This window comes from Xenopus tropicalis, chromosome 3 (genome assembly GCF_000004195.4).
Source record: "Xenopus tropicalis strain Nigerian chromosome 3, UCB_Xtro_10.0, whole genome shotgun sequence".
NCBI classification, from domain to species: domain Eukaryota; kingdom Metazoa; phylum Chordata; class Amphibia; order Anura; family Pipidae; genus Xenopus; species Xenopus tropicalis.
The window spans coordinates 75,295,086-75,315,971 of NC_030679.2; the positions used below are offsets into that span (position 1 = coordinate 75,295,086).

General features: G+C 37.7%; 1 protein-coding gene across 3 annotated transcripts in view; it reads right to left on the minus strand.

The window, feature by feature from the left end:
• The window catches only part of slc2a13 (solute carrier family 2 member 13), a 67,465-nt gene that overhangs the window by 20,746 nt on the left and 25,833 nt on the right, over positions 1 to 20,886 (minus strand). For all 3 annotated transcript variants that reach the window (XM_031899004.1, XM_031899003.1, XM_004913004.4), the window contains exon 4: positions 11,214 to 11,322. In XM_031899004.1, the coding sequence (XP_031754864.1) occupies positions 11,214 to 11,322 (109 nt within the window). The remainder of the gene's footprint in view (positions 1 to 11,213; positions 11,323 to 20,886) is intronic.

Sequence of the window (20,886 nt, forward strand, 5' to 3'; positions counted from 1 at the left end):
ACATGTACCACACAGCCAGTACTTGCCAGATATTCCTGTAGCTCCTTTAATGTTGCTGTAGGCCTCTTGGTAGCCTCCCTGACCAGTTTTCTTCTCGTTTTTTCATTAATTTTGGAGGGACGTCCAGTTCTTGGTAATGTCACTGTTGTGCCTTATTTTCTCCACTTGATGATGACTGTTTCACTGTGTTCCATGGTATATCTAATGCCATGGAAATTCTTTTGTACCCTTCTCCTGATTGATATCTTTTAACAATGAGATCCCTCTGATGCTTTGGAAGCTCTCTGTGGACCATGGCTTTTGCTTGGGATGCGACTAAAAAAATGTCAGGAAAGACCAACTAGGGCAGCTGAACTTTATTTGGGGTTAATCAGAGGCACTTTAAATGATGGCAGGTGTATGCTGACTCCTATTTAACATGATTTTGAATGTGATTGCTTGATCCCCAGTTAGAAGAGGGTGTGCACACTTATGCAACCATATTATTTTAGTTTTTTTGGTTTTCTTCCCTCCACCTAAAAGATTTCAGCTTGTTTTTCAATTGAGTGGTACAGTTTATAGGTCACATTAAAGGTGGAAAAAGTTCTGAAATGATTTATCTTTGTCTCATTTTTGTACAGCACAGGAACCTGACATTTTACCAGGGGTGTGTAGACTTTTTATATCCACTGTATATACTAGTAAAAACCTCTCAGTACATCATGGCATTTATTTTATCTTCCACTTCAGGACAAATATTATAGAAACATCAGGTAAACTGCATCTTGAGTGACACAACAACTCTGTAGAAATAAGTTAAATCAGCTGGACCTGCTGTTTATTTCTTGAAAAACACAGCAATAAGATTTAACTTATTACTACAAATATACCATGACCTTGATGAATGAGAATCTTCACAAACAATGCCTCAGTTTAATTTGCACAATACCCCAGTTTAAACTGACATATAAAAAAGCTTTTTCTTCATTAGTAACAATAATAATGATCAGCAGTTGCAATTACTTCAGTAGATACAATATTATATAGATTCTAACAATCTTTACCAAAGCAAAAGGGAGGGCAGTCAGGGGCCTCATACATTCTAAGATTAAGTGATGCATCCTTCAGTAGAATAAAATATAAGTATAGAAGAATTATATTAAAAAAAACTCCACTAAACTATAGGAGATGTTTATTAAATCAAAACAGTTTTCATTTTTTCATTTAGTGCCCTCCGACCTTTGGGAATAACATATTTTTAATAAACTAAAAGTAGTTATCAGCCAGTGCCCATTGGGACCCTAGCAGATGCAGGATCCGTTTGCTTTATAGTTACGCACTTGGGTATATTCCATATGCTCCTTCTGTTCACGGCCTCAGATAAAACTGATATTTCCAGTAACAGCTTTAATTACATTTCAGCAGATTTTACATAATTTTTCCGCTATTATATTCAATAAATATAATATGTGTATATTCTGCTACATTATATTTGTTTCTCAAACATATGTTTTTATGCAGAGTGCTGGATTATTTTAAACAAGTATATATCCATAGAAAGCACGAGATCTGCATAGATTGATCACCAGTCTTTATTCAGTACCCATATCTACTTCCCCTGACGATGGTCCTATGGGGATCCAAACGCATAGATATGGGTATTGAATAAAGACTGGTATTTAATCTATGCAGATCTGGTGCCATGATTGCTTTTTTTTTTGCCTATGGTTGTATTTTGATGGTCAGTACCTGGCAAGTTATTATTTATTTATATATATGTATATATATGTAATCAATACGTAGCGCTGTACTCCACAAGTCACAAAAAAGGCTTTATTTGAAAAAATTTTGGACCACTAATTTTTTTTCAAATAAAGCCTTTTTTTGTGACCAAGGAAGCACAGCGCTACTAACTGATTATGAATACCCTTGTCTGCACTCAGGCAAGTTAGCTCCCATCATTCCCAGCTACAGTCAGGTGATCCCAGTGGAGGCCAATAAAAAGGGCAACCATTTTGGAGTTTTAGTCTGGGCATGATCGTTAGCTTTTTCCCCCAAATTTTTACATAATTTATCCTAACAAATTCTTAAATTCTAAACATGTTGGTATCTACTGGGGTTCAGGTTTTAAAAATTGTGATTACAAAAAAAAGGTTTCAGTGGAAAGTTTTAATCGCACATTTTTAATGTTTTGTTTTAATGTCACTGAAATCAAACACTACTTGTTTGGTGCTAGAAAAACGGTTTAATGCGTCCAATTCTAAATGCAGGTACAAATATATGGAAACAGATTTACACAGATTAGGTAGGGTTATCACTGGAGGACTATTTTGAATTTTAATGCAACCCTTGACTCGGGTAAGCCGGAAACATTTCTTAACATAGTCTTAAAGCAAAATTGCTTTAAGGTTATAGCCCTGGTGTTGCTGGACTACAGCTCCCAACATGCTTTAACTCTTGATAATGTGTTAAAGTTTGCTGGGATTTGTAGCCCAGCAAGAACTGAATAAAGTATGGTTGAGAAACAGCCAGCAGCATTCTTTGGATCCTCTTTGATCTGCACATAGAGATTACACTGATTTAACTACAAGCTGCACTCAGCAGTGTGGACACCATAACCATAACTGACCTAGATAATATAACAAGTTGCTTTGCCCAATAAAGAATCAAAAACAGGGGAAAGATTGTAAGGCTGTACATATTAGCAGAATTATGCATCAACCAGCCATGTAGGCTTTGGGAACAAACCAATGTTGAATACCTTAATGTCTTTTATGAAGAAAGTTAACTGTCCAGCTCATTAAGCGCATGTGTCTGATGTAAGAGCAGTTAATGCAACTCACCTGCCTATGTCACACGCATGTACATAATAAGTGAGCTGTCAGTACCAGGTACGAGGTACCAGCCAGCGATTAAAATACTGCCAACACATCATGCACACAGACACACATATGCCACAGGAAAATTTGGGGACAACCTGGCCAAGTAACAGGAAAAAAAACACAGACATGGGGAGAACATAAAATTCCAAAAAGATAAGGACCTGGTTGAAAATGACCACAGGACTCCAGTGCTGCAGAGCAGCAATGTTATTGACTGTACATCACGGTGAACAACATTACTGAAACAGTTGGCAGTAGTCCCTGTGTAATATTTCAAGATTATTACACAGACATTACCCAACTCTAAGGGGCAGATTTACTATAACTCGAATTTATCTTGTTTTATCTTTTTTGAAACCACAAATAAACTCGTTTCTAGTAATGTCAGACATTTATCAAAAACTTCGAAGTGAAAAAGCATGTGCTGGAAAAAGTCGCAAAAAATTCATGAAAAGCATAATAACCGCAACTTTTTCAAACTGAGGCACAAAAACTAGTGTCAAAAATACAAAAAAAATTTCCATGGTAGGGAAGGGACATCTGCTATTTACCTTTAACATGACCTCGAGGTTTTAGGTGGAGAGTTTTCAGATTCAAAATTGTCATTAAAAAAAACACATAATAGATCTCAAAAAAGTTGCAACTTTTTTTGGTGTCAAAAATCCTGACCCCAAAGGTCCACAGGTAAAAATGTAGTAAATATCTCAAAGTCTTCTTTAATTACATTTTTACTTTGGTAACATAACACAAGCATTTTCCGTGTTTACATTTATTTCCAGGCATTCATAAATTCTAAAAAGAATAATACTTGCTTTTGGAGGACCATAAAAGTAATGTGCTGTATTTACATAGTGCTAACATTTATTTACATAGTGCTAACAAGTGTATGCAATGCTTAACAAGGCATGAACACCAACAGGGGTACAGTTATAATAAATCAGACAGTGAGAATAAATATTTCCATGCTAGGAATTTCAGTATACAGTAGGAATAAGTCCCCTGTCCTGAAGAGGTTACAATCTATGAAGGAAATATACTTAGATTTTCTCACAGCTGCAATACATGAAATACTGGTCATCCAGCAAATGTTAAATGCTGAAATTTGGCAAGCTGTATAACAAGTAGGCCTGTAATGGTATATAGACATGCCAACAATGTGTTTCTGAATAAACATAATAGCAGATGGCAGTTTCCAGGCTGTTTGCTTATTAAACAGATGTTCCAGGTCTCTAAAAGTCCTTAAAAAGAAAGTGGGAAAAAATCAAACATAAGGCATATAAATAAACTCACACAACCATAATTTATAAAATTGTATTGAAAATTAAGTAACAGCTGCAAAATAGTGGCATTTTAGCTATATCTGCATATATATTTTTTAAACAGTCAATCCAGCAAACTACCCCACAAAGTAACTCTATGGGGCTGATTTACTAAGACACGAATTCGAATTGGAAAAATTCCGATTGGAAAACGAACATTTTGCGACTTTTTCGTATTTTTTGCGTTTTTTTCGGCGCCTTTACGACTTTTCGGAAATTATCGGGACTTTTTCGTTACCAATACGGTTTCGCGCAAGTTTTAACTCTACGAAAAAATCGCGACTTTTCGCGCAAGTTTTAACGCTACGAAAAAATCGCCAGATTTTGCGCAACTTTCGGAATGGCTACGAAAAACTCGCGTTTTTTCGCAAAAATCGTATTGGTAACGAAAAAGTCGCGATAATTTCTGAAAAAAATCACAAAATACCGATCATTACGGAAAAAAACGCAATCGGACGCATTCGGCCCGTTCGTGGGTTAGTAAATGTGCCCCTATGACAACAAAACATTTTACACTACGGGGCAGATTTATTACTGTGTTAATTAAAGCTGACCACAGTAAAATTCCCCCACTTTCTATTCATTCCTAAGGGGTTACTCAGGCGTATTTGTCAAGTTCGAGTTCACCATTAAACTTTAATCTCATACTATGGTGACCTTTAATTTCTCACTTTGATAAATCTGAAGGCAAGAGAGTATACCTGCCACACTGGTTGTCCAGAGGTTAATAGTAAGGCTGCAACATCTCCTTAATCACTTAGATTCCCTTCTCCTCCTGTAACCCACTCGGCCCCCTCCCTCAGGAATTTGCTTTGGCTGTTGGCTTGTGGGCATGCTCAGTTGTTCTAAGCTCAGATTACTAAACACGCCCCCTAGTCTAGCAGCCAGTAAAGAGATGGCATTGCTGGTTCCCATAGAAACTCCGCTCTAGCTACCTGCTTCAGTTTTTTTCCCCTAACCTCCTCTCATGAGCTCAGCTCAAACAAAGCAGAACTTTTATTAGAGACCGTTCTGCCTGTGTGTATTCTTGATGAAATGTATGCTGAATAAGGGTCTGTGTGTGTGTGCTCTTTGCAGATTTAAATGTATCTGATTATGTATCAGAGGAAAAATGGCCACCGAGTGAAAGCTGCTATTTGCTTTAGGAAAATGAGATGGTGCAGGCAAACAGAGGGGATATATGCAATACAAACAATGCCATTTGGGTGGGGGAGATGTGCCCAACTGATATACATTGTAGGCAAATGTAGGCTTTACATGTCCTTTAAAGCCCTATTTATGATCAATTTTGATCAATACAATATTTTTTTTTTTAAAACAAATGTGCTTTTTGCATTTTTTTTTTTTTTTTTGCAATTAAAGCAATTTCTTTTCCTAGAAAATGCAGTGGGTGGTCCATATTTTCTTACAATAACCATTTACATCCATTAGAGTCATAATTAGAATTTCCAGATTTTTGCCAGAGGGCATTTTGGCTTTTCTTCATTATATGCCTATGAATTATACAGCCGATTCTAAATTGATTCTGAAGCTCTTCAAAAACTGCTTTGCAATGCATTTCAGTACATTTTAGCAATATTTAAATAGCAATGTATCATGGGGATGTGCACATTTTATGTATATTTAAATGGAGAAACTTCAGTGCAAGTTTTTATATGAGCCATTTTAAAATAAGTTGCTGTTTACACAATGATATCCATATAGTCCATACATTCAGAATGAATACTTAACCATATCACACCATATCATATTAAGTGTGTGGGAGTAAAAGAAGGCTCTGTAAATTAATTTTATGTAACGTATTTTTATAGAAACCATCAATATTTAGCCATATAGATTGCATTTAAATCTCCCTGACTGCTTTGTGCTTTCAAAAATGATTGGGGGTAAGGTGGTATGTGACTACCTCTCGGTTGTTACTTTGTTGCTCCTTACATGGAGTCTTCTTCAACCTAACCACAATGCTCAACTGTACTGTTTTGAGCAAGTTTATTGCTGACCTATGACCTACCTTTTCTCTTTTTCATTTCTTTATATGCTTTTCCACTGTGCTATCACTCTTAATTGCATTCTTTTAATTATTTTAATTTATTGTTTAAGTTTATTGTCAGAAATTAATAAAAGTTGGGTTCATATATAGATTCTCACTTCCTATAGTAAGATATAATAATGTTATTATTCCTCTAAAAATGACATTTTCTTCAGTGCAAATGAGATTGTACACATGGAAAACAAATGACACTGTATTAGTTATTTAACTAAAAGTGCTTTTATGAACAAAGCACGATGTTCAAAATTCAGATGCAAATCACCACAATTTCAGTGTACTTGCAGTATATTTCATCCCCTACAACTTGCATGTGATCCACCCAATATTGACACATATTAGTGTCCATATTGGTAAGTCATATACAAAATAGATAAAAAGATGCATAACAAAGTTTTAACCGTTTTACTGCCAACAACGTTGGTCTCCAACCTTTTTTGCACCACAGACCGGTTTCAATCAAGACAATTTTTCTGAGGACCAGGGGTGGTGGGTATAATACAGCTCATCTTAATACAAAATCAGTGGGAGACCTGAGCTTGTTTCCCTGCAACTAGACACGCCCAGCCCCTTGCTCTTCTTACTACCACCTAAGTGATGACAACCCCTGACACTTAGCATGGAGCTTTAAGTACTTTGGTCCTTTTCACAATCAGTAGAAAGCTTCCTGGGCTTCACATAGCTGTTATCATGGAGTTGGGATCACAGGTAATTGGGACCAGAGGTGGCCCAGTTCAGCACAGCCCAGGGCCCGGCACTGGTCCCCGGCCCAGTGGTTGGGGACCCCTGACGTATGGGATACGTTGTGGCAGAGAAAGGGTTTAACTAGCATGTGCCGTCGCTGTAGAGAGTTTGTAGCAATGGCAGCCCCCTGGGCAACGAGCCAGGGGGGCTGTCATGTTGGTCCTGCGACACGATCGTCGCAGGACTGACCTAAAAGCAACAGACGCGATCGCATCGCGAAATTGTCCTTTGCACACTGCATTTGCAGCTGTAATTTCAAACACTGTCTTTTACCCAGAATGTAGCATTTTATTCCCATAATTGTTAATTGGAATGGGAGTTGTGACTGATGCGTCAAAAGATTCTCATGTGTGTTCTGACTAATCAGACAAAGAAAGTTTTCAAATTCAGCATTGAGCACATTACTAAATGACCCTGGATGTGATTCTTTTTTTTGAATGAAAGCCTGTTATTTCAGTTGTCTCAATTGTCTCTGCTGTGGTAACCATAAACATACCACCACCTTTAAGCTTCAGGGTTCCTCTAAATCCGGGGTCCCCAACCTTTCATACCGGTGAGCCAAATTCAAATGGAAAACGTTTTGAAGAGCAACACAAGCATGAAAAATGTTCCTGGAGGTGCCAATGAGAGCTATAATTGGCTGCTTGATAGCCCATATGTTGACTGGTAGCCTACAGAAGGCTCTGTTTGCAAATTACACTGGGTTTTTATGCAATCAAAGCTTGCCTCTTAACCAGATATTCAAAAATAAGCGCCTGATTTGAGGCAACTGGGAGCAACATCCAAAGCGTTGGTGAGCAACATGTTTCTCCTGAGCCACTGGTTGGGGATCACTGATATAGATGATAGATTGATGGATAATAGATAAACAGACTGAGGCAAAGATAGACAGATAAACACAAAAAGACAGACAGATATAGATAGATAGATAGATAGATAGATAGACACAGAAAGACAGATAGATAGGGATAGATAGATTGATATATAATAGATAGACAGACAGACAGACAGACAGACAGATAGATAGATAGATAGATAAACATTTAGATCAGGGATCCCCAACCTTTTATACCCATGAGCCATATTTAAATGGAAAAAGTGTTGGAGAGCAACACAAGCATGAAAAAGGTTCCTAGGGGTATAAATACAAGCTGTAATTGGCTACAGAAGGCTCTGGTTGGCATTATACTAGTTTTTATGCAACCCAAATGTGCCTCCTTACCAGAAATTCAAAAATGAACACCTGCTTTGAGGCCACTGAAAGCAACATCCAAGGGGTTGGTGAGCAACATGGTGCCCCTGAGCCACTGGTTGAGGATCACTGCTCTAAATCAATAGGTGCAATATGGAACATGATGTAGAATGGACACATCATTTTTTTAAAAAAATGTAATCAAAAGAATATATGCAACACTCTACAAGTCTACTGTTGCAACCCCAGTTCAGCAGCACTTTGGAAGGCTAATTTATTAACATAGGTGCTGAATTGCACAAGTGAACCTACCAGTGGCAATCAAATAGCAAATTGTTTTCCTTAGTCTACTACAAGCAGAATTAGAACTGACTCGTTGCTATGGGTAACTGCACTGGTGTGATTTATCACCTATAAAATAGCTCATGGGTAGTTATAACTGGACAGGCTGGGGTGTGCAAGTTGGGGTTAAACAGAGAAGTACAAATGGTGCAGCTTTAATTCTTTTATAATATGCAGGAAAAAAAAAGATTTATGTCCTACAGAACCTCTAAGGAGCTGATAAAACAAATTACTAGTCAAATGAGCAGTTCTAATAATGAGCTGCTCAAAGGCTGCTGCTTAGAGAAGGCATGGGTTTATTTGTTCAACGGTAGATAGGGAGCCCTGTTGAAAACAAAACTATATAAAACTCACCAATTAAAAAACAAATTTCCCTATTTATAAAGGAATTGGTGGGGTTACGGTTCAATGAAGATAGCACAACTGTTTATAGTTCTGATTTTTAGCAAAAGCGTTTTTAGGTTTATACTGTCCCTTTAAGTCTGCTAAAAATGAAATAACACCCAATATGTTTGTTTTGCAACCAATATGGACTCAGTGCAGCTTAGTTAGGATCAAGCACAATGTACACTATAGGAAATGGCCTTTCTGTAATTTTGATCTTTTTGGATAACAGGTGTCACGATTACGCCACTTCAGACGCACGTGACTTTAGGCATGGCTGTCTAGAGGGTCCCCTGCTCAGTCTCACACACCTGACACCCAGGTCAGACTAGCATCACAGCACCCCAAAGACCAACCAACGCTCACAAACTCATATACAACTTGCTGCCACCACTCTCATACTTCTTACACTGGCGATGAGAGATGCCAAGCACACTGGTAGAGAAAGGGTTAATGTAAAGAACCAACACACACACACTCCTTACCAGCAGTCAAAGGGTTAATCAGCACACAGCATACAGAGGGCTAAGGCACACAACACAGTTACACACTCGGAGGTTAGGTACGTTTTAGAGCATCAAGGACAAACTTATTAAATTTTATATTTAATATTATAAAAAGTATAACAGTGCAAGTTTAAAACAAGATGTTACAAAAAAGGACATACGATAAAACAAGTACAAACAGTTTTAAAATAAAAAGGGAAAAACATAGAAGTCCTATACTATACCAAGCAAAGTCCTTCTAGTCCTGGAGGCAAGGGGAAACCACAGGATAAACTTCCAATAGAAATTGGTCCTCCACAGAATATCACAGTATAGTCAGAAGAGCTGACTATTTATCCCAGTTTGCAGGGGATCAGGTAACTGGACACTCCCCCCTCCCTCAGGAATGCAAGGGGTGTCACCATTAGCAGGACACAGTGTGAGTTTTATGGCCTCCTGTGTATGGACTGAGTGCATGGACTGGTCCAATGATACCAATGTCCATAACTCCTTGTGGGAACATAATAGAAAGATGAAATTAGATTCATCAATTCTAAATGATCCCACCGGTCCCATACAGACTAAACATCACTACTGTGTGACCTGCCCCTGCCCAGATACTCCTATCTGACAAACCGAGAACCCAAATCCAGCGCTGTTTGGACCCGTATGAAAGGCCATCTTGGGTTCTGCGACAATAAATGTTTGCGAGTTTGGGTTATGGTGTGACCTCCACATCACCTATGATGGGTCCCAATGTGAACTCTAATTCACCCCCATGTGGGCTTTCACTCCTCCACATGGCATGGCCCTTATCAGCCAGGGATTAGAGTTGGGCATTCCAGCATGTGAGGCCTTTACACATGGCTGGTTCCAGACCCTAGTGACCAGAGGCTTGTTATATATCTGTTTCTGTCACATGGGGGAAGATTTTTGTGATACCTTGGCCTGCTTGAGTAACCCTTACAGGCCTATATCATGACAACAGGTTTCTGGATAAGGGATCCCATATCCATATCCCATATCCATGCAGTGTCTGTTGGACAATTATGTAATTTGTCTGCTGCTACCTGATGCAATCATTGCCGCTTGTCACTGCAATTAAAAAAAAGATGCTACTCTCCCCAGACATCATTCAATTCAGCTGAATGGCCATGGGTTGCCCATGACTCTCCACTAGCACTGAAAAATCTCTCAGTGGCTGAAAAAATACAACAAGCACCATGCTCCTGAAAGTTTATGTTACTTTAGAAAAAAGTTGGTGCCTCCAAGCTACACTACGAGGCAGATTCATCAAAGTACGAGATTGAATCCCGAAATGGGTAAAATTCCGATTAGATACAATAATTTCTGATGATCGGAAATGTCACAAATATGCTTGTGAAAAGATCGTAATAGTCATATTGGCGATCTGAACGATTGTAAACAGCGGGAAAACCTTTCTGACTTTGATCCTTCTGTGCATGTTTTGGGAAACCTCCCATAGGACTCAATGGCACTCTGCAGTTCCAACCTGGCCCAAGGAAAGTCACAATAACAAAGCTTTAATGAATCCGAAACTTTCATACTCGGCACAACAAATACGATTTTGTTGCACAATTTGTCGCAAAGTAAGAAAAAGTCTTGCAAATTAACGAAAAAGTCACAAAAAAACGAAGTATGAAAACTTATAATACTTAAAATATGATTTTTTTGTATTCGAAAACAATCGTACTTTATATGTGCCCCTACATATAACATCGTCCATTGTCGCTAGATGTGTATGTAATAGCACATACAAAATATTTATAGGAAGGATATAGTAGGTAGATATGACATATTACTCAATATATTACTTACATTACTGTGTTGATACCCGCCAGCTGTTGGAACATCTGCAACCCACAGCCAACTATAAGTGCACGTCGAGTTGGAGGATATATCAGCATTCTATAAATAATAGGTCCACCTAAAAATGAAAAAAAAAAATATATATATACTACTGTAAAATAAATATATGGTATATTCCTGTAAAAATGAACATTACTTTTAGACTATTTCTGTTTTACATGATGTTTAAAGGGTTTGTTTTAGAAGTTTGTTCTCAGTGCAATAACCTTGTATTATCTGCAAACAGAGAAAAATAAATACAACAACTAAAACTATAAATATAAATAATATGGTTACACACATATTTACATCAAGTTGAATGCTTTAAAAACGGCCTATGGCCTGCACTGGCTGGAGGTACTCTACGTACAAACAGCAACTGTAACATTTTGTTGATTACTAAAGACTAAAAGTGTAATTGCAATCCAACTAGTCAGTCTGCTTGACTTTCTATGCATAAAATGGATACAAAGTTAAGGACCATCTGCAATGTGCATTTTCTTAACTGTATTTGAAATATAGTTACTACACAGTAGGTAACCTTGAAAATCCTCACTTGCTCAGGTTGTTGAAATACAGTATTCTAAATTGCGCGAATACTAAATTTAAATATAAGAAATTTAGATTACTGCATTGGGGTATAATTAATAAAGTATATGCAAATTTCCACAATGATTTGTTTTCAAATAAATCAAATAGGCCTCTGGCTTGTTCAGTTTAATCCCCAGTAGGGTGAAATGTAATAAAACTATTTTTAGTTCGTAATGAAGCAGTTCTGGAAGCTCTTGGCTGTGCTGCATATTTTTACTTTTTAAAAGATACATATATTTATTTATGAATATGCTCATATGTGTGCAATAAAAAGGAACAGACCCCATGCACGGAGGAAAGTCCAATCACTGCCCCTTACCATGTCCCCCTCAAGAATTTTAACCACCTAGAACCTAGTCCAGATTTCATGTAGCCAAGTGATGGCAAGTGTTAACATATGGCACCTGCCTCCATACACCCTCCTCCTCCAGCACTAATCAAAATATCCCTTGTCACTGCTGGTAATGTTGTTTAATGTAAAAGCACCTTGCTGACTCATACAGAGTGGTGGCAGGTGATTCTCTGCAAAAAATGTTCAAGCAAGTAGTTTTCCAAATAGTTTACCACTAATAATGTTAATTAAAGGGGAAGGAAAGGTAAAAACTAAGTAAGCTTTATCAGAAAAGTCTATGTAAATACAGTCATAAGCACTCACAGAAAAGCTGCATTGAGTCCTCTATCAAAAGAAACACAGGATTTCTTGTCTTCTTGTGTGTAAACATGTAATGTAAGGTATCAGACTTCCTCTGTCTGAAAAATCCTTTATTCCCAGGCTGGAGTCTGCACAGCTTTCTCCTCTCTCCTGCTCCCCCCTCCCATAAGAATTCACTCCCCTTCCCATCAGAATGTGTGATCTGAGCTAGAGTTGCCCCTAGAGTTGCAACACGGAAGCTACTGAGACCAAGCTAAAATGGCAGCTGTTAACTCGGGTATGATAAAGCTTTCTGCAGAATAAATATAGTGTTCTTGTACTAGTCTCCTTTAATAGACAGGGACAATTCTGCCACTGACAAGTACTATTAGCCTTACTTCTTTCTCGAGGTAGTTAACATTAAGTATACTACAGGATGTTCTATTTCTGGGAACATTTTTCAGTGGGTTACTATCACTTTCACTATTTCACTTTTCACTATCTATTTTGTATAGATTTAGAATTATTTGCCTTCCTTTTCTGCCTCTATTAAGATTTCAAACAGGTGGCGCCAGTAGACAAAAACATATGACTCTGTGAGGCTTCAATTTTTTAAAATGATTATCTATAATTTATATAGCACTAACAATTATGCAATGTTTTACACAGAATATGCATCATTCACACCAGTCATTGTCCCAGTGGAGCTTAAACTTTAAGGTTCCTATCACATTTACCCACACTAGGGTCAATTTTATTAGGAACCATTTACTTTTACTGTATTTTTTTGGAATATGGAAGCAAACACACTGACAACGGTATAACATACAAACTCCTTGCAAATAGTGCTGAGTCTGGAATCTAACTTAGGACTAGTGATGAGCAAATCTGTCCCATTTCACTTCGTTGAAAATTCACGTCAAATTTTTTGACTGAATCAAAATGTTGCACCCGTTTCACACAAAAAATTGACATAATACACTTTTTTCCCTAAGTGGTGTTTGATTTGGAATGCAGTTTCAGTTGGCCATGCTAAAAGAGACACATTTGTGTGTTTGGAGTGTGTTTGGATTGTTTGGAGAACCCAGTATAAAGGCTAGCTATAGAATCACATTATTTTTTGTGCTCTTCTGAGGATATTTGCAATGAATATAAAGAGAGAGTAAGTTACAGTGAGACTTAAATGCCCCAGTTAAACTACACTGTTTTTGTAGTCAAAGGGCTTGTGTCATTTCGCTTTGCCCCCAAATCGTACATTCCATGATCATCTTCCTTACTTAAGTGTGTAAATGTGTGCTGTCCTTAACCAAGGTGTGGGTACATAATGTGCATGACTCACAATGACCCAGAAGAAGTGTAGGAGGAGGTTATAGAAGTTTAGGGGCCACACTAACAAATAAGCCCAATAAGTGCCTAAATTGTTAAACCATGAAAAAAGGCACTGTTGGTTAAGACTACTGAATAAATTAGTCTGGATCTGGATGATATCTATTTGTATAGACATTTCAGAAAACCTTCTTTTTATGTTTTCTTATGGTAACGACATTATTTATATTTCTGGCATGTTTACCATTAAAACCAGACCCAGATGAATACCAGTCAGCTAATATATTATTAAAGGATTCATATTTCTGGTTTCATTGAATTTCTTTACAGTTATCCATGTTAAAAAAAAAAAAATTATATATATATATATATATATATATATATATATACAGGCTCGGATGACGGCACACACAGGGTTTGCATATAAAAGTCACTGGGTCAAATGAAAATTAATTGCATCAGAGGTTTATTAGTTCCAACGTTTCAGCTCCACACAGGAGCTTTCGTATATACCCACGTACACCCATCATATATACTCTACCCAAGATCCACAAATCACTTTCAGCACCCCCAGGCAGACCTATTATTTCGGCAGTAGGTTCCCTGTTTCAACCGGTATCAACCTTTATTGATTCATTCCTACAACCCCTAGTTAAAACCATGGAATCATATACTCAGGACTCCACGCATGTTATTAGGAAGTTGAGGGACCTGGGCGATGTACCTGACAATTGCCTCCTGGTGACAATGGATGTGACTAGTCTCTACACAATCATTCCACACGAACAGGGTATCAGAGCGGTTCAGAGGGCACTCTCCACAAGTCTTACCTCTAATACACCGACTGAGTTTCTTACATATCTTTTGGAACTCACACTGACTAGAAACTTTTTTAGATTTGAAAATAAAATTTTACCTACAACTGGCTGGTACCGCAATGGGTAGTGCCCTGGCACCGTCCTATGCGAATCTGTACATGGCCGAATTTGAAAGAGCCCACCTTTTACCACTTCTTCACAAATCAATTTCAGTCTATTTTCGCTATATAGATGACCTGTTTATGATTTGGACTGAAGGAGAGGAAGCCCTTCTCTCCTTCCATCAGCACCTTAATCAACTTGACTGCCCCATTAAACTCACATTGAACTACCACAAGGACAACATTGACTTTTTGGATTTGAATATATTTAGAGATGGGGACGGATTAGGCACCAGGCTATTTCGGAAACCAACAGATAGGAACTCCATCCTACACGCTTCCAGTAAACATCCACCAGCCACTATCAAAGGGATTCCGTACTCCCAGTTCCTTAGAACTATTAGAAATAACAGCTCAAGCAATACTGCCAAAATACAATTACAAGAAATGTACGAGAGATTCTTAGAACGTGGGTACAAAGAGGAAGTTTTGCAGACGCAACTCCAGAGGGCCCTTTGCTACACTCAGGGTACACTGTTGGCCGATAAGCACAAGGTGAATAAACAACCAACCCCCTTGATATTTACTACTACTTTTTCCTCCACGTCTAAGGCTTTAGCAGAAAGCGTGACTAAAAATTGGGCTATGATTAGCCAAGATGAATCACTGGCCCTGTATCAAGCCCAAAAACCTATGATGGGCTAAAAGAAGGGAAGGAGCTTGAGAAATCTGTTAGTAAAAACAGACTTCAAGGACCCTAATAGCAAACCATTGAACTGGCTATCCAATATCAAAAAACCTGGATGCTTCAGGTGCCCAGATTGCGTAACATGTAGGTGCCTACTTACGGGTCCTGATTTCCCACACCCACATACCGGCAAGAGACTTAAGATTTTTCATAGATTGGGATGCTTGTCAACATACGTTGTATACATCATCACTTGCCCCTGTGGACTATATTATGTTGGGAAAACAATCACCACACTACGTGAACGCATCAGTAATCACCGCTCGGCCATCAGTAAAGCACTAAAGGAGGGAGATTCCAAGCAGCCAGTAGCAAGACACTTCGTCAACATGCGGCACTCCTTACCGACCTTCAGATGTATGGCGATTGATTTCCAACCCCCGCTGGCCCGCGGGGGGAACAGGGACTTGGCCCTACTACAGAGGGAGTCCCGTTGGATCTTCAAACTAGACTGCGTGGCTCCACGGGGGTTGAATGAAACCCTACCATTTGGATGCTTTATTTAATGATATATTGACATTTTGCCTTTTTTAGTCCCACCCCTATATATTATATCTTTTTCTACATATTCTTTCTAATTATAACATGCTGGTTATTTTATCCCATTGGTATTAGGTTGCATGTCTCTCTGACTGTTCCCTATGCATAGCATCCTGGATTATGTCTTGTTTTGTTACATTGCTTCCCCTTACCTGTTACTATGTGCAATAGTCTTGGTTACCATGTTGCAATTTCTCCCCCCTGGTTCTGTGAACAACGATTAGGGTGCACTTATGACCCCTGGTGGTACCTTACTCCTATTACCAGCCCCACAAAGATCCAGCCCTCGAAAGACAGTATGCGTATACTGTATCAAGCTTGCTGAACTTTAACCCTACGTGCGACATACCCACGCCCACCTGGTGACATGAGCGTGTTTAGGGGACACGGCCCCCCATCCTGATTGTGGCGTTGGTCTCTCCTAGATGGGCAAGGGCGCTAGCCGGCGGAGGTACCGGTATGTGAGTAAGACCAGCCCGAAATACGAGCAATTGGGTACCGACTTAGTGCCGTGCATGGCACAGCCGGGGACCCTGCTGTTTCTATATGGTCCCAACAATAATAAATAAAAATTCCTCTGCCTGCCAGGGCATTCGGGCGCACACGCCCGCTCACCACTGCCGGTTGCCTAGCAACGGCGATCAGGACTCGCCGCTCATTTCCAAATGCCGGAGGCTGCCCAGGCACAGGGCAACGTTGCCGCACACCACAGGTACGACTCGTTCAAACCACAGCATAGCTGTTTCTACTACCTGGGGCACATTCGGTCGGGTTGCCTGGTACGGGGAGGTGCCTGCCCAGGGGTCCGTGCACAAACACGTATTTCCCTTTAGCACTACAAGTTTATAAGATGTACACTTTTGTCTGTTGTTTTTTTGATTGATGTCAAGTCTTTGTTTTTCCCTCTCCTTATTTTTTGTGAACCTTTATGCAAATGTTTTGGGTTGCCTAGCAACAGCATTGGCGCCCTTTTTGCCTATAATTGTTTGTTCCCCACATGGTGTTGTACCCCTGACGAAAGCTCCTGTGTGGAGCTGAAACGTTGGAACTAATAAACCTCTGATGCAATTAATTTTCATTTGACCCAGTGACTTTTATATGCAAACCCTGTGTGTGCCGTCATCCGAGCCTGTATATTGTTTTTGCGCACAGGCACCCAGGTATCAACTTTTAACTAATGGTGTGCTGCTTACTAGCTTTTTTTCTATATATATATATATATATATATATATATATATATATATATATATATATATATATATATATATATATATATATATATATATATATATATATATATATATATATACTGTATGTATTCTTGACTACACACAGAATAACTGTTCATACTGTATATCAAAAAATACTGTATTGTTATGCCTATTTCCAGACCATCTTTATAAAATAGTAATAGAGAATGAATTCTCAAGATCTATATATGTTATATTTTATTAATCATAGAGCCATTTACATAAGGAAGCCAGGAAAGGTCCCTTATGATTCGTGTAATAATATGCTATGGATGTATTGCAAAACCAGTTGCTAGGATACACTACAGAAGGAAATTCTGTTTTCAGTAGGACAATGATGAGCTAGTTAGCTGGGTGGGGGCATAGTTGTCAGAGATTTCTAAACTAAGTTCAGGACTTTATTCTAAAAAATACCTTATATAAAGGAAGAAAATGTAATTAAAGTATTTTTTTTATTATTTAATCTAATTTAGAAAAGTAATTAACTAGAAAAGCACAAAAAGTTCACATTTTCAAAGAAATATTCATCCATATGATTTTATAGTTTGAGGCAAAGAATGACATGGAAAATATATTGGTTAATTACATTTCCATTTTTATTTCTCTTATGGCAATGGCAGATGCACAAGGAAATGCAGATTATTTATTTCAAGCCACAGACAGCTGATTCATAACTAGAAGAAACAAACTGTTGTTAGAATGTCAAAACAAGTGATATGCATAACCTCATTTTAAGTAGCATCCTTTTAAGTTGCAAAGACCTACATTTGTAATAACAAAATAAGCTTAAACAGATTTCATCCAGCTAATGAAGTCACAAATATTATATTTCAAAAAACGTTGTTGAATTGCCGAGCATGCAAATGTTCATGTTGTTTTTACCATTATGGGTTAACTTTTATCTACTTTTTCTGTTGATTTAACTGTTAAAAAGATTGCTGAAGCATTACCCCCTTCATCAGCCTGGACAGCCATAGACACAAGAATGCTAAATGCTGAGGTCTGTCACCAAACACTGTACACTGCTCTGTATGTACAAGCCAAGCTATAAGGGGCATACCTATACCACATAATGCTGTGAATACCAAGTACATGATTATTAATGGACAAAGTCTTATTCATACAATTCCTAAAGAAGCTCTTTCATTTGTGCTCCATTTCATCTTGGCCAATTTGGTCTTTTCTTGTACAATATCATGGCCCAGTATAAGTTAAGTAGAACAGAAAATAACTTAAATGCCATGACTCATAACCATTAACAAAATGAAAATATTTTCAAAAACAGTCCTAGAATGTAGCAGATAACGTCATAATCTTACCCCCAATAGCAAACATGCTTATCACCAATTCCGTAAGATCACATTCAAATGAGTTAATGCTACTTTTTGCACTTCCACACTCTCTTTCTATGGCATGTTATAATCAGCGTGTTGATTATGTTCTTTAAACATTTTGTAAATGCCATTTTACATTATTTTATTAAAATTGTTTTATGTGCACACGCCACTTCTTATTTTGTCCTAAAAGGAAAGTAATTTTCACTAGAATAGCCTCAAAAATAGGAATTATGAAACAGGCAATAAAGAGGTGAGCTGAATGATGAAAAAAAAACAGTTACAACACCATATGATGAGTGTATGCTCTAAAGAAAAGGAATTCAGCTTTAGATATTTATAGCCAGGTTTAGGGAATCATAACAAATAAATGGTTGATTATGACTAAATTAACTCTAACATTATTAACATTATCAGATCTTATATGTCAAAGATCAGAGCTGTGTATAATTGATATTTAATGAATGAGTAATTCAAATGTCTTTATGCATATTATATTGATAAATGCTTAAAAAAATAAATGATTTCTTGCTAGAAATGAAATGATATAATGTATCTGCAAGTACTTCTGAAGCAAATCCCAAAAGCCTTAAAATAAAAAAATGTTATTATTATGTTTTTGCGCCTTGAGATTTAACCCACCTTTTTTTAGTCTCAAGGGATGCCACTGTGTCCTCTAGAATGCCTCTTCTACAATGTAAACAATGCCAGCTTAGCCAACCTTTCTTCATAACAAAGATATTCCATACCCTTGGAATGACACTTTTCCAATTAAATTTAATGCACATGTTTTTATTGTTTTAAATGATTCTTTTATAAAGATTCATTTTACACAAAGGTGCACTATGGAATTAGTTTGCCACTCCAATATGTTATTTGTGTAAGGAAAAAAAGTCTAAATTAATTTCAGCTTTCAGTTAGTATAAGAGGGTAAACAGTATAGTCTTTAAAAGATTTTGTTACCTATATCTGTAGATCTTAGTGCTTTTGGAATAATAAAATGTTTTAGTAAAACTCACTGCAGTAAGGCTAATGTCACACCAGGCGTAGGGCGTATAAAAACGCAGAAAACCGCTTGCCGAAAATACCGCCATACGCCCCTACCTGTGCCTGCACCAGAACGAATGAGATACGCTCGGGTGCCGGCACATGTAGCAGATATCTGCATAAAAACGCAAGACTTTGCATTCTCTCATGTTTTTATGCGTATTTCAGCTACATGTGCCTGCACCCAAGCGTATCTCATTCATTCGGGTGCAGGCACAGGTAGGAGGCGGATGGAGATATTTTCAGCAATCGATTTTTGGCTTGCCCAAAATATACACCAGACGCCTCGTCTGACATTAGCCTAATATCTTCTATATTGATATTTAAAACAGATGGTAGTGGATGGAAATATTAATACACGTAATCTCATGATCTCTTATCCAGAGATCCGTTAATCAGAAAGCTTAGTATTATGTAAAGGTCATCTCCTGTCCATTTTTATCAAAGAATTCTGTTATTTTTGTAATTTTTTTTCTTTGTAATAATAAAACAGTTTATTGATTCCAACTAAGTTATCATTAATCCATAAAGGTGGAAAAACTTTTCTGGCTTATTTAGCATTTAAATTATCTTTAACAGACTTAAGGTGTGGTGATACAAATGACAGAAACACCCTGAATCTGGAAAACTTCAGGTCCTGATCATTCTATAGCACAGGTCCCATGCCTATATGATGTACATAAGTTGTAATTTTTTAATTAGGATTATCAGCAGACAAAAAAATGTATACAAAGCGAAAGTTTTCCTGGCCAACCGCCGATCACCCCGCTCTGTGTGCACTCACTCTGGCTGCTGCCATAACTTTTAATGCATGCCACTTCTCTCAGCCAGGCAGAAAAGCGCAGGTCTGAATGAAGTGGATTAACGTTTCTTCTGCCTTCGCCCTAAGGGTCTAATTTAGCTATGCTCAAATTTTAACTTGAAAAACTCGAATGTAAACCGGCATCTGAAAGTTAAGCATCTAAAATGTATATTTCGTTTTTTTGAGCTTATAGACTCTGAAGTATTCAAATATTTTTCCACAATTTTATTCAACTTGGATTTTTTTTTAAAAATAAGCAAACATTATAATTTAGACACAAACTTTAAAAAAAGAAGAGGGGACTGACAAAGCCCTTATGCATTATCTCGCAAAAATCTGCTGCTAAACCAATACAGAAAAAAAGTCTAATATTTTTGAGTTATAATTATGCTAGTATAGCAGATGAACATTTGCTGATGACTGCTCTTTTCTGAAAACGAAATGTCAAAGCCAAA